Source organism: Phytophthora infestans, genomic scaffold, assembly GCF_000142945.1.
Source record: "Phytophthora infestans T30-4 supercont1.30 genomic scaffold, whole genome shotgun sequence".
NCBI lineage: Eukaryota > Oomycota > Peronosporomycetes > Peronosporales > Peronosporaceae > Phytophthora > Phytophthora infestans.
In genome coordinates this window covers 640,479-655,810 of record NW_003303729.1, presented here as the reverse complement: position 1 = coordinate 655,810, position 15,332 = coordinate 640,479, and the positions used below count along the sequence as shown (strand labels likewise).

Below are 15,332 nucleotides of genomic sequence, written 5' to 3'. Positions count from 1 at the left end.
CATTAGGCATTCGTATATTGAGTGGCGTGGCGACGCGCTGCGAGTGTACTTTGCTCACATGAAGAATGAGCAGGGCGGTGATCGACCTCGTGACCCGCGTCACGTATACGCTAACCCACTGCATCCATCAATATGCCCAGTCCTGGCACTAGGAATATACTGGGCAACACCTATATTTGATATGACCAATCGCCTGTTTCCAGGATCTGACCAATATGAGCGATTTCGCAAGAGTTTACACCGTTTACTAGAAGATGACAAGGTCTCCGTAGAGTTAAAGAGACAAAATGTGAATTTAAGTGATATTGGGACCCATACAATGCGCAAAGGTGCTGCAACATATTGTGCCTCAGGTTCAACCGCCTGTCCGTCGTCTACAGCAGTCAATTGCATGCAAGGTGTTCTCTTGGCGGTGTGAAGAACACCTATCTACGCTACGAAGCTGCAAGAGATATGCATGTCGGGAGAACTGTTGATGGACTACCATCGAATAGTCATGAGTTTGCAATTTTGCCTCCCCCCTTTCAGCAGCAAGATGAATGGGCTCGACGTGGAGTAACGACCATGTTTCAAGGGATCCCAGGGCACTTGTCGTTTGTAGGAGAGTTTTGCCTTGCGTCGATAGTGTACCACATACCTTTCCTGCGAACGCATCTCCCGCCTTGTCATCCTCTTTTTGAGACAGCGTTGTTTCTGGACGCTGAGCTTATCAAAAGCCTGATGGAGCGTGTGCATTGCAAATTTAGTGGACCTGACTCGGAGCTGAAAGCAACAGGACTTCCACCTCATGTAACTATATTAAGTCAGATGAAGGAGCTGCAAGGCCAGACATTGTTGACCATCGAAAAAGTTGAAAAGGCCCGCCACGAGATCGTGAAGGATATCGTGCATGAGCTAGAGGATCGAGCTATCGGTGCGCGCACAGTCACCTATGATGGATTGCATGATGCGCTGCGTAGCTGTCTTGCAGAATTGGGGATTCAAGACCGAGTCGATAAGAACAGCGTGCCAGAGTCACGAGATCACCAAGTCCCAATTGATACAGGTGAACGTGCAGCACTACCGACCTTCTTTTGGGCTGTAAAGCTTCGCCGTGTTCCCCCCGATTTCGTCCTCCCTGATTGCTCCGTTGCGCATCTGTGGGTGCTCTGGCGGTGTGGAAACGCCGAGAAGCAGCTACCGCCTCTGTACTTACTAAGCGGTATTGACCTGCCAAACCGAAACAGTCAAAAGCGACTCAGTGATGCTCGATATCTGATGAAGAAAATATAGATAGAAAATTGAGGCGTTCGCAGCGGCAAGCAACTTACTTCAGCCGATACAAACCGTAGAGGAAGCCGTCAGAGTGTATGCTGCATGTGCGTCGGCTGTCGAAGTGCCGGTTAGCACAACACACGCTAGAAAGCGACGGAGAGGGCAGTTAAGCTGGGTCTCGATTGTCCGTCTGCACCGATTCACCGATAAAACCGGTATAAACTCAGTGTAGCTATCTGCATGTCATAGGGAGCCCTGATTGGTCAATTTCAATGTCCTGACATTGTCCTGCAAAATCCGTTCAAGAATCATTTTGTTTTGCGTGGTCTCAAATGATGAATAAATTTCGCACTTAACGGGAACTGTGACATTTGGTGTAAACTTCCATCGCAAAACTGTAGTACTACCCTTATTTAATTGCTTTTACCAAAGGGTTTTAAATAACACTTGAATCTCAAAATTTGAAAGACATATTGAGCTCACATACACTCCTATGTGCATCGCTATTTCGAGAACCCGAAAACGGAGATAATATTATTGGGCAACCACAACTTCTTTTGTTTTATGCATTCTGTAGCTTATAAATACTCAAGAGAGGAGACGCCCCGCTTTCGTTTAGAGTGATTAGATCGCGATTCATACTTAGGTTCGTAAGTATCATTTTGTTTCGAAAAAATTGCAGATCCTTCACAAAACTCAAGTAAGAAAAACCCTTAAAGGTCACATTAAATGTGAACAAGCAGAAATTCAGGGACTTTAAGGTTTAAGTATCCGACTTGAGTTTTGTAAAGGATCTGCAATTTTGATAAAACCTTGTCAGTCAGACTGAAAACGGTGTTCAATTGGTTCGCTTGTTGAGCTGCTGGTTAGTGCTAGTACCAATGAAAATCGTAATGCTTTAACCAACCGGACGCATGCTCTTGCAGCTTTCGAGTTTTTTTTAAGATGCATAATGCAACTTATTGAAATCTAATCTTAATTTCAGTAAAACATGTACTAGAATGGGTTTACAAATTCTAAGATGTTGAAAAATGTACACATTGCACTACTTTGCACACTTCAAATGGGGGAAAACACAAATTGGACACGCTGTTTTTATCAAAATTTGATTAAGAAGAACATACTTAACCTGGCACACACCGTGCTAATGTAAGAAACTGTGGTCTACTTCGAAGCAATCGACTCGACTGGGCACATCACTTGGTGTTCAAGTCGACTGGTATCGCGTCGATGCGAAAGCCCCCCCCCCGATAGTCTGGAAAGCGCTCAGCAGAATAGGAAAATTGAATGGGCGAAGAATTCGAATTTCACTTGTAAAAAGAAGGCCTAAGTTGATTCCCAGCTGCTGATCAAGTGGCTCTACCTTGTATTTCTACCTGTCTTTGACGCTAGAACGGCGGAAGAGGCCGCTGTCTGGGGCTCGCTGGGAGCGTACATGTCGAAAGCTGTGAATGCTCTTTTTTATGGACCATGGTTGTCACTTAGTAACAATACTAGCGATATCCTATGACCTCTCTGGCGGCCGTCTCAATCCACCCACCCTGTCTTATGACCCAAGGTCACAAGGATACCCCGTCACCTTACAGTGGTGAGGCCACATACATAAAAACGTCCTCATGTTGGTCTCGCTGCAACCAGTGCCCAGCGTCGTTGGCAGCATGAGCGTAAGCGGTAGCCCAACGCTCGAAAAGACAAGATTCGTGCGTGAGTCGAGCTTGAACGCTACGGCGAGCGTCAGCCATCCTGTTGTGCTCCCTGTAATGGTGTCGCCAGGACAGTACCGTCAGCTGTCCAGCCACGCTTTGGCAATACAAATATACCGCCCGGAGGTGTTGCGCCTTGGGAGGACACCTGCCTCGGTGCTGGTCCAGCACCAATTGACGATCGTCTACTACGTGGAGAGGCGACTAGCCCGCCTGTAGACAGGCCCGGAGTCCCGTGAATAGACCAAGCAACTCCGCGAGATTGTTGGTCATTCGTAATGACCCGTAGGCCATACTGTCCACCCGGCACAAATTAGAGCTAGTCGCGTCCGTCCCCACTGACACTAAGACCGCCCCCCCCCCGGACCAGGATTTCCACGGGATCCTTCGTCGAAAAAGAGGAGAAACCGCGTGGGGGCCACGGTGCCGAGGCCGCACGGGACAACCCCCGTATCGCTTAGAGCCGTTCTCATAACGCTGATCGCACGTTCATAATGAAAATGAGCGGCTTTAAGGCGTAGGTGGTGATGCACCGTTTCATAGCCACATGCCAACCGCGACCGCAACACGATCGTATGGTAGCCCACGGTGACGTTGTTTGGAGAATAGAAGAAAGCGACTCTCCACCGCCAGACGCTGTGCTAGTATAGCGCCGCTCCAACTCGTTAACAGCTCTCAGCTACATCCGTGAGGACCGGAGTGAGCTAATCCAAGTCCGCGGCTGTCATGGACGGGTACAAGTGAAACACGGCACTCCAGACATCCTTGGGTAGTCTGGGCAACTCAAACCAAAGATCGATTCGGTCAGGAGCCCGAGATCTTAACACCGCCACCGACGCAGAAACACCCGACCAAGCTCTGTGGCCGCCGGACAGGATAAAAAAAACATGAAAGCGATTCACGTGACGAGTTCGAAAACACTCCGGGTGGGGGCAACCCGGGAAGCCTCGCGTAGGGTAATACAGCGAGCACGCATAAATCTTGATTCGGATGAGAATCCGCTCTCCCCATGGTCCAAGCCCAACTATGCGACGAAGGCGCTTCCATTCCAACGCATCCAGACCCACACGCACGTGTCGGTTAGCCTCCTCCCAGCGTGTCGACCATCTGGCCGAGCTGGCCTCCCCATTTCGGTTGGACCAAGCCGCCGCGGCAGCACGATACTGCGTCCGAGCTCGATGTCAGAAGAGCCGAGTTCTTTTAGTTTACGAGGCGGCCGTGACGGGGATGAGGATGAACCGCAAGTACCGTGACCTCGGGACGCAGCGCAGCGGCGACGCACCGAACAAGTCGCCCGTTGCTGAGCATTTGACCAATCTGGCGTGTTGTTAAGCTCTCACAGTGGACCACCGCAGCGCGATTGCGACAGCAGTGATTATTTACCGAAGTTGACCTACATCGGTCGGCACGCCTGGTCTCCTCTTCGGGTACAATCAGTCGGGTGTCAAAGAAGATCAGAAATTTGGAATGGCATGGAGTATTCGCAGTGGACACCCCCTGCGCCCGGGCTTGGCTGGATGCAGACCCCGCAGCTCTTCCCAGAACAAGTGGTGGAATGGCAGTCCCGAACCTAAGGGTGGAGCGCATGGTGATGGCTGAAGCGGCAGTGGAACGGTGGCACTGGAAGGGATGCACACCATCCACATCGTTGGGGACATTCTCATCGCTCGGCCGTCATACGCTGGAGAGGTGGCCCCGCGCACCGTTTTGACGCCGAACATCACGATACAGGTGCGCGAGTCCAGTCGAATTCTCCCTCCCATGTGGCAGACCGGCGTGTCTATGGTCACACAGTCAGCCGCGCCTCAGTCAGGCATGGCTTCTGTAATTATGGCAAACGGTATGTATCAACTGGCACACCACTTCGGCATGATTTCCTTTCAATGGAATTCGTGTGGGCGCCGCTGTCGTCTCGATGGTTCCCCCCTTAGAACCTCTACAACATGGCGGTCTTTCATGCACACAGAGGCGGCCACGGTTGGGCCGCTTGTGTACGGAGTGGCTGACGTATGCAGCCCTGAACGATCTACAGCTGTTCGAGGGTCTCAGTGGACGTGTGGTCAGTGGCAAGCACTTTAGAACTTTCACGCGTTTACATCAGCTTGTTCTCGATACTTTACACTGGCGGGGGGGGGGGCAGGAGACGACCGACTGGACTGCACCCTTATCTGCCCACAATCGCAGCTGACACAGCGAACTCTGCTTCAAATGGAACGGCTCTTCCTCGCCCTCCTCATGAATTACCTGGACTCCTGAGCGCGACCTCCCACAGCTCGGAGGTGCGCATCCGTGCACCAGGATTTCTCTGCATCCGATCGACTGCCGACCCGAATGCCAAGGTACCTGCCGTGGTCAGTCACCGGTTGCATCTTCAGCGGTGGTAATATGGCGGGTGGCTGAATTCCAGTATGATGAAGAGCAAGCACCATATGCTTCGTGTGATTTAGCAGCAGCCCCGACGCTGCCCCAAATGCATCCGTCACTTTCAGAAGCTGCAGGATATGCCTGCTGGACGCCAGGTAAGACGCCGTATCGTCGGCATAGCCAGCGACGCAGACATCGACAACACCACCCTGCGACCGGAGCTGGATGCCTGACAAATCAGGGTGACGATTCAGCTCTTGATACAGTGCCTCTAGCGCTAAGATAAAAAGGAGCGGGGTTAAAGGGCAGCCTTGACGAATGCCACTGGTCACACTTACACGATTTGTCGTGGAGCTAAGAATACACTCTTTGTTGAGCTACTGAATGCCTTCCAGAACTATCGTAAACAGGTGCCTTATCTGCTGCAGATAAGGTGGGTTTAATCAAGTATTATGTCAAGCATATCACGTTGGGTAGTCACCATAACCAATTTACTAACGATCTTCTTGTCCTAACAACAGTGTCCCAAAATTAGAAAATAATAATGAATACAGTATCCTGACTGGATGTGCCTGACACTTTGAACCGGACAGGACTTCGAATGATTCCTTCCATTTTTCACTTTCCCTTTCGCGGCACGAAGAAGCATGGAGGAGGAGTGCGAGATGAATGAACTGTTCTACTTGGCTCAGGTTTTCGCGCAGGTAGAGGATATTGTCAACGAGGTGCGAGCTGAGGTGTACTGGCTGATGATCGAGGATGCTTGGCGTGTCGCCATGCGGAGTCACCACACCTGACATCGCAATGCCTGGACAAACCAAGCGAGTCGGCGTGGATATCGCTGTACATGAACGGCATGGACAAGAACTTCCTGAATGCCACACGTTTAACGAGGTAGCACTTTGTTTGGTGTTGAATGGTCTATTTACATACTGGCTTTCTGCTGTCAACGACGTAGAGCTTCTTTCCATCAGTTGCTGCAGCGATTTTCAACTTTCAACCACATCCGCCCCGTGTCTTCCACTGGAGGCCGTCCTCCTAAACTGAGTTACCATCAGCAGGGCCTGGGGCTCATATTGTGCTTTTACGTGGGTTCGATGGAGACCAGTACCCTGTGCATGTTGTTCGGAGTGCCCCCGAGTACTCTTGCAAGTGCACTCCGTAAGGCTGAAGAAGCGTTGGCGGGTACGCTGAAGGGCTACCGACCGGCACGTATTTCGTGGCCATCCCCGGCCCGCCAAGTTGAGTTGGCACGCCGTGTAAAGCCTCGAGCCGTTAGTGAAGCACACATTTGGATTCATTGATGGAAATAATTTACGGGTGCGGTACTCTATCTTTACGTGGTATGACTGAGAACGAGCTAATAGCGATAGGCATTGTTCATTGTTTGTGTACTACAGGTCATGTAACCGTCAAGTGCAGACCTGCAGAACGTTATGTACAATGGCTGGCTCCACGGCGTCTTCGTGACGGGTACTATCTGCTTCGCGGCAGATGGATGCATTATTTGAAGCAAGCACAACTGTCCGGGGTCGTGGAACGACTCGGACACGTCGTTGTGGTTCCGATTGAAGCTGCTGGACCCGAAGTACTGCCCCGACACGCGGATGAACGTCGTGTCCGACTCTGCATTTCCTTGCTCCACTGAGCTAACCGGACGGATTATCACTCCCCTCAAGGATGGTGACATTGAGCGGATCCTGCCGTCGCTTGGGAGATCAGCTCGTACGCTACACAACGCAATCACGTCGGTGCGTCAGGCGGCGGAGTGGGCATGGGGAGCATACAAAAGGTGTATAGCCGTCTTAATCTCCCTCTCCCCTAGGACCCTGAGCTCCGAGGCCTACGCATCAACAAAATCTTTCGTTTGTGTAACTATCGCGTCCGCACGGTTGGGATCTCGCAGATATACACCACATTTACCGGCGAGATGGAAGAGATGTCAACTTTGCAGTAGGATATCTGCGATTTAGTTTTGTTGAATTGTAACACTTGAGTAGCTAGGTGCATGGCACTTTGCTGTAATGCGAGATGGAGACGTTCATGTAGCACATCCTCGCTGTTGTATTTGAAATTAACAAAAGCTGCTTGATCGAACTACGCTACTATTGAAAATGGTCATTGTGTTCTTCAGCTCTATACGCCTTCAGCGCTAGAGCATCAACAATCATCGTGATCGAGAGTACTCGTCGCCTACCATATGATCGGGAGCTCAACGTCGGCTCGGGGCTGGCCCGCATAAGACCGCGCGGGTGGACGACTGGTCGGTTCGACTGCTGGACAGGAAGTGCGTCAGGGCGGCTGTACGGAGCAGCCTTCGCCCGGCGGCTGTGCCGCGACTCTTTGCGGTCTTGAAGTGCATTTCTGGCGTCACTGGAGCGCGATTGTGTCTTCGACGGTGGTGTACGTCGTGGTTGCGTGTTGATCAGCACCGGCGAAGATGTCGTCGGGCTCGCAATGGTACGAGCTGAAGGGGATGACAGGCGCGATGACTGGTCACAATTTAGCGGGTGTGGTGGCTGGGTCGCAGAAACGGAGGCATCATGAGCTCGGTGCGCAGATGAGTACGGCGGCGTGAGAGCTCCTGTAGAGCCCCTGAAGTCTACCGTCTTCGTGTAACTTGCGACATCAATGCCTTTAGCTGTGCCACTGCGTCGCGGGTCAGGACACACATTGTGAGAGACGTTCTCGTCGCCGCTACTGGACTCGTTGATACACCTTTGTAGTTAAAACGGCGCAGAGTGAGTGCTGTGGGCCATCGCTATAGACAATTAGATTAGAGCGCGCTAGCTAAACATTAACAATAACACAGTAGAGCTCAGACTTCCTTGAGAGTCGCTTGTGTACTTCGGGACTAAATTATAGAATGAATCGTTTCAGCGTTTGGCGGCGCAAAAAGCTTTATGCAAAGATATATGACAGAGGAGTGGTGGCATCCCACGTCAGAGTGATGGCCAGCTTAAACTATACAAATGTCAGCATTAACCGTTAAGATAGGTACACGGCATAACTCCAGGGGTAGGTGAGTCTGGTGAGACGTTAATTCGGTGTGGTGAGATTTAAGTCGGCGATATGAAGCGGATGGCGGGAACCCGGGTTACCATCGTGCCCCGACAGCTGGGAAAACTACCGGTAGTATGCAGGTATATTATGTAAGCATTTACATGTACGTGTATTATCAAATGGTCAGCTCGACGGCCTCTGGGCCAAGTTAAAAAACTGCAGGATCGAAGGCTGCTTCGATTTCAGCGTCTTTTTCTTCTTCTCGGGGCGCCCTGGTTTTCGCTTCTCATTTGATGGAGCTGGTACGTCTGTATCGTTGATTGTGGAGTCGAGTTGTGGAGCGTTTACGATTGGCTCTGGTACGGCTGGGTAGTAGGCCAAGAACTCCTGTGGTATCGAAAAATACTTTGCTGATAACGATTTCAACTTTTTCTCTGACAACTCTTTCGCTTGACAGCGCGGTAGCCGGACGCTGTGAATGGAAGCTTCCCAAATATTGCGAACATTCGTTCCAAAGAGCCCGGTGATAAAAGCGTTTTGTATCTCATCGAGACTGTTCGGATTAATCATTGCATAGGTGGAGGCCTCACTATCCGGCGCGTTAACTGTTTTGCGCGCAGTACAAACTCCTTGATCTATCTCAAAAAAATAGTTCGAGGTGTAACCGGATGGAGGAGAAATAAAGTATTTGCTGAGTAATGTGCCCCATTGTTCGAAAAAAGGATGGTCTGGTTTGCTGCGGTCGAGAAATATCCCATTAAGACTTTTTACCTTGTTCACTTCTTCCACGAGAAGCAGTGGAGCATGTAAGTTCTTTTTGCGTGTAGCACGTCTACACCATGCAATGACGCGGTCGGCAATGATGTGAGAGTGACCAGGTAACAAGAAACACAACACCACTTTCTTGTACGGGAACACCACGGAAAGCATCGCGAAAAACTTCATGACCACCTTGGATTTGTTCTGTCCTACGCAATTGTTAAGAAGACTCAAACTTATCTCGGCAGGTGGCACGCCATTGCGGGCATCATTTTTTAAGGTGGATAAGTGATATAGCAGTCTTAGGCTGCAAAGGGCATCGGCTCCCTTACCTTGGGCGCGTTCGTCGTAGAAGTAGACGTTGTTGCGCTTGTTTGTAATATCGGCTACAACAAAATTCTGGATGATCAGGTTGCTGTTAAAATAATCCGATGACGGACGTGAATGGCCATAATGCGGCATCGATATTCCCCCACCAAAATCCTACGCTTGTATTTGAACACGGATCACATTGTGCTCGCCATCATCTTCACTATTTGGTTCAACAATGGTGTCATCATCGCAGGTGTCGTATGTGTCAGGAATAATGTCATCTGGTAGTTGTTGGTCCGGTGCATGCAAGGCCGTGTAAGATTTAATAAATTTTGACACAAACCTACGCTGCGCAATGGCCCCATTGATGTGCGTGGTTTTTTCCTGTAAAATATTTTTCTTTTCAGCTTCACTGGTGTCGGGGTCATTCAACCGAATATCCAGTCTGACACAGCAATCACAAACGTCTTCTGCAGTTCTTGTGAGCCGAACTCCCGGGTAATAGAAGTGCACATACTGCGTAAACTAGAGTAGCTTAGCGTTCGTGCGGTAGGTTCATTGCGTGTGATATCGTCAACGTAGCGTGCATGAACCACGACCCACGTCAAATTGGGCTCAGTAAAATATTGCCGTGGACGCCGATGAGCACATGGAAAGCCATCTTCTAGAATTCAAGTAGCACAGTGCTTTTTAAAAGCCTCAATGTCCTCGTCACCAAAGGCGTGCCATGGTGCTGCCTGAGATCTGCGAGTATGCCACTCCTCAGGACCCAATTCACGAATCTTGCGCAGACGATCAACACGTGAGCCACCGACCGGAATAATGGCCCGAATTTTACACTGCGATAGACCTTGTTGCAAGAGATGCATCACGACGCCCTCAGACTGCTGCCACTCGGAGCCACCGTAGCGGGTGTCTTAAGAACTCCAATCCTCGCGCAGTTTCGTTACTGACTCCACGCCAAGTTTTTCGACAGCTCGACGAAAAGCAGCCTACCTTCGAGTAGGGCCCTTCTTACGCTTACGCCGTGGAGCGGTTGCTTGTGAACCTCCACTACGACGGCGGGTCATTCTCGCTAACCTCGGCCACTTTGGAAGTGAGCCTCCCAAACAAAAATAAATAATTCTCAAAAAGTTCGGTTTTATTTGCGGCGACCTGGGTTACTGCCAAGTGTTTCATATGTCGTGGCATATCTACTGCAGATAAGGCAGCTGTTTACGATGGTTTTGGAAGGCTTCCACTGTCAAAGATTAAGCCAGGTGTTTAGTTGAAATGCTTTATAAAAAATAATATGTAAGTACAACCCTCGTTTCTGCATATCAGAAATTCGACACCTATTGCCCTGAATACTTTTTTTATTTAACATAGTAGATTATGCCCGCTCGAACTCAAGTGTCTCATTTTGAAATTTCCACAAATCAATCAACCATACGCTCCGAGAGCTGAATCCATTCGCAAGAAACTTTGTGGATGTGCCATCGTGTAGCGGCTCTACCGTCCTAACAAACCTCTCAAAATACCCGTGTCTCCCTAGTGTCCTGAGTAGAAAGGTTCTGGATAGGGAGTCATAAGCCTTTATAAAATCAAGGAACAGGACGACCGCTTCCGATTAAGCACTCTCCGATTCAATAAGGTGCTGGGCGGCCTCAAATAGATGAAGCGTCTCATGTATCGTGCGGCCTGGGACAACCCCGTTCTGATTCGGATGCACTCGATCGACCAGTGTCCGCCGTACTCGCTTGGTCAGGATTCTGGAAAATGTTTGTACTCGGTGCTAAGAAGGGCAATTGGGCTATATAGTTGAGCGTATTGTGCTGATTCCCCCTTTCTTCAAGCAGGCGGTACTGGACTCTAGGAAGGAACGGGGAAAGGGCCCCTCCGAATACCACGCACTGAGCAGGATACCGAATATGGGGGCTCAGGAGGTCCTGATATGCGCATCCAATCCAGTTGCCGTCCTCGTCTTGCAGTCCGAGAAGGCAGCCTCAATCTTCTTGGCAGTGATAAGGTCCTCCACCGCTTTTTGTTCAGACGACGTCTCGGGAACCTGTTCAATCCACGCTGCCACTGCAGCTAGGGGTGAAGGGTAGGCGTACATCCTGCTGAAAGATCGGCGCTCACGCATCCGCGAGAGTGTCTGCCTTCGCGTGTATCGCTCTTTTCGGACAGCCGGGAACCGGATCCAGGCGACGGATCGTACGCTCGCTTGAACATGGCATTGGTGGTTTTGCCGTCTTAATAGGTTGCCTCCGCGAACTGGCGTCGCTGATGGGATGACGACCTGGCCTTCTGGCAGTCCGCAATCGCACGACGCAGCCTAGACGCAGGTGTGAATCCAGTACCATCTTCCAGATCTAAAACGGCCAGCCTATCTGTGATCCCGTCCACGGTGACAGGAGCGCCAGCTGTCAAGGCGTGAAGGCGCGCTTGCTGTGCTTTTAGTCGTCGTAGCTTTTGCCGAGTGGTGTTTCGGAGGCGATGGCGCTGGTTCTGGGTCTCCATTTGAATGAACATCGCTATGGCCCGCTTCAACGTGTTCCAGCACCCTCGCCGACAAGGCAACTGAGGAAATGGTGGAATGGAACTCCGCTAACAAGGCCCTCGTTCGAGCTGTGACGGCCGCTGACGCATAGTCTGGGACTGAATGAAGGCGACTTAGCCGCTTGACCCGCAGCTGGGTCATTTGGCACGTGTAGATGAAGTAGAGATCCGTAGTGATCAGCACCCCGGGGGGAAGGTTTTTATAGCCCGCCACCCATGATGCCATGGCTGGGTTATGATACCAACGATCTAACCGAGACGACGCAGCACCATGCAAGGACATCGTAGAATGATGGGTGTGAGTCTTGGCGTGGTGTTGCGATATGTCCCCATGATCCCAACTGAGCGGACGAGCTTCTGCGACTGGATTTGGGAGGCTCCAATTAGCGAGGAGGTCCCGCAGCCCCTGCGACTCATGGGAACCAGCCTTGGTGATATAACTTCGATCGGCTTGGTCATCTAGGATGCAATTAAAATCGCCACCGACGGATAGTAGAACGCCGGACGGGAGCTTAACGTCCAAGAGGGATGGGAAGAAGGCCTCCCTCGGCGCCGCACGGTGGGGTGCGTATATGTTTAGCAGCAAGGCCCTGTGGCCAAGCAGCGTGCCTTGAATCGCCATGAAGTGCTGACTCCAATGGTCTTCCAAAACTGGGGTAGTATCTTTAAAAGCCCCGTAGGGATGAATAAGACCGCCACTCCACCTTTTTTGTTGACGGCTGGGGGTCAGATGGAGTAGACGCACGTGCCCGGACCTGTCCAGAAGCCCCAGTCTGCGGCATGGTGTGTATTGTAGCGTTGAACCTCCACCGCTTCCACATGTGTTTTTTTGAGCAGCTGAACCTCGATGCGGCTTAGCTCGGAAGGAACGGAGCCATGCCTCGCGCTCCGCTGCCCATTGACCGAAACCATTGACATTTTGGGTTACGAAACAAGAAAGCTGTGAAGGATCGCTGCGTTAAAAAGGATGTGCATATGTTCGTTATTCCCAGGGGAATTACACCGCATGTGCAAGCTGGTGATATCGACATCTTCTATTTCTTTAAGGATAAGTTGTCCACCATCATCGACGAGCGGAATCCTTGGATCGTGTTATGTACACGAAAAGAGGACATGTGAAGAAGCCGCCAGTAGAAGACGTAGTTCAATGAGTTCAAACAGCATGGAAGGCCGTGCCGTATGATGTCGTGGTCCGTTCACTTGGACTCTGAAGGAGACCGCTCCAAGTTGGAGCGGTCCCCTTTTCCCCAAGCTTTGAGGATTGGCATATTTGCCATCACGACGCTTACGGCGAAATGCTTTGGGGCACGTGGCTGACGCGAGATGGTGATTCTGACGAAGACGACGCCGAGGAGGATCTGCTGGATAATTTGAACGACTTTTTCGATTCAGGACGCGGAAGTCTATGTGTGAGCTCATCATTATTCACAGCAGTACACTGCGTACTGCTGTGGCTTTCTGATTTGATATTACCGCATCGCCCCTGTCCTAAGCGAACGCCCATGTTCGACGTTTACGTGTAAGGTTAGTAGCAAATCTCACAATTAGTGCTAAAAAGTAAAAAATACTACAAGCTGATCCAGTTGAATGTTCCGTTCGTGAAAGACCTGCCTCCATTAATTCCAAAGTGATCCGCTGGTGAGAGCAGTTACTAGCATTTTGGTCGAACAGCTCTAGCTATTTGTATGCTTACGCTCTTCGTAGTCTCTTTATCAACCCCCATCAGACTGCTGCTTACAATTAGCTCGCGAAAGGACACATTTACGCGCAGCAGCCATATGTTTTAGATAAAGCGCTGCCATTGGCCATAATCGAAGTTCGCTTAGGACAAAACTTCGCTTAGGACAGGGGCGATGCGGTATTCGGTACAACCCGTTTGCTAATCAGAGCTGAAAATTAATAGCTGGATTCCATATTTTTAAAATGTTTCGGCTTTGCTTACAAAATTATAGAGATAATTTTTGTGCAGGCTTCAATTTATTTCGGGTATCCTGCTAAAAACATAATTGACTGCACTAAACTGTAAATATCCCAATAATTGCAGATGGTGGCTTCAATTTATTTCTGGAATCCTCAACGATTATTGATTGCAGTGAATTGAAGATATCAGCTCAATAATTGTCCTAAAGAGACGATCTCCAATAATTTTCATCAATTGCCATATGAGCGAATTCCGACAAGCAACTGCGCACGTGGAGGACCTTGAGGCGCGTCTAGCGCAGCTGCAGCAGTCTGTCGCCGACGACATAGTGAGCGAGTCTTCAGAGGAGAGTTTCCGCTTCATTATGGTTCGTCCACTCTTTTCCACATTCAACACTGCAAAGAAAGATATCCATACCCACCTTATCGTCATCTTTACAGACCACAGTTAATGGAGATGTAGACGCCATGATGGAGAAGTTTCGCGCGCGCTGCTCAATGGTAGATCCTATAACGAACCAGCCTCGATTCGGCCCCAAAATGCTGGCCAAAGTGCAGGATCTGCTACATCGGTATGACAATGTGAGACTTACGCTCGAAGAGGACGCCCCGCTGCGTCTACAGCTGCAGACAAAACTCAGCCAGATAACAGAGCAACATGCCACAAGGCAACAAGCGGAAGAGAAGCGTGAGGAAGCGGTCAACGAGGCTCAGCGAGTCGCTGAACTGGCGAAAGAACAGGAGAAACAAAGACTAGTTCAGGAAGCTGAGGAACGCGAAGTGGAGCAGCAAAGAGAAGAGCAAGAGCGGATCCAAGCGCTGGCTGTTGCAGCGCAGAAGAAACGCGAGCAGCGCGTGCAGGAGCGCGCTGAGCAGGACCATCAGCGACAGCTAGAAGAGCAGGAGCGCGAACGCTTGAACGCGTCGATCCCGCACGGAAAAGAGGAACTTGAGATGGCGATTGCCATGCTACGAGAAGGCACAGACAGCGAGGTACGTTTAATTGTGGAATATTTTAAAAACAATAATTGTGATATTTTAATTGAATTATTGTGGAGAGTAGACACTGTTTCGACAGTCGCTGCAGAAACTTCTAGCTGTGGTGCGCAATATCTGCCAGTCACCGGAGAACGCTGCGTTCCGTCATATTCCCAGGGATAACGCGCACTTCCATGCTGATCTGGGCCAATATCCAGGCGGACATCAGTGTCTTCTAGCCATGGGGTTCAAAGAGCTTCAACAAGGAGACGAAACACAACCTCGAAATGTCTTCGTGTTGGAGGTAAACTAGTAACATTGACATGTAACAATTGCTCCGTCGTTGCTAACGTAGTTATCATTCCAGGAACCGGATTTATCGGAAGATTTAGATGCATGGAGCTCTTGGTTTGATGAGCTCAAGGAGCTGCAAAGTCTGGTGGAATCCAAGATATAGAAGACGAGCTTTCAGCGTTAAGATCAAGGATTTTGACTCTT

General features: G+C 50.2%; 2 protein-coding genes across 2 annotated transcripts; one reads left to right on the top strand and one right to left on the bottom strand.

Annotated features, from left to right (window-relative positions):
* Positions 1-8,507: 8,507 nt before the first annotated feature.
* Positions 8,508-10,465, bottom strand: PITG_13797 (uncharacterized protein; the record flags this gene model as incomplete). Its single annotated transcript, XM_002899441.1, has 5 exons — positions 8,508-8,711; positions 9,096-9,292; positions 9,416-9,469; positions 9,739-9,779; positions 10,392-10,465. The coding sequence occupies 5 exons, from the start codon at positions 10,463-10,465 to the stop codon at positions 8,508-8,510; spliced, it is 570 nt and encodes a 189-aa protein (XP_002899487.1).
* A 3,859-nt stretch (positions 10,466-14,324) lies between these two features.
* On the top strand, positions 14,325-15,291 carry PITG_13796 (uncharacterized protein; the record flags this gene model as incomplete). Its single annotated transcript, XM_002899440.1, has 4 exons — positions 14,325-14,472; positions 14,554-14,849; positions 14,920-15,138; positions 15,202-15,291. 4 exons carry the CDS (start codon positions 14,325-14,327, stop codon positions 15,289-15,291), a joined length of 753 nt encoding a protein of 250 aa, XP_002899486.1.
* Between the last annotated feature and the right edge of the window lie 41 nt (positions 15,292-15,332).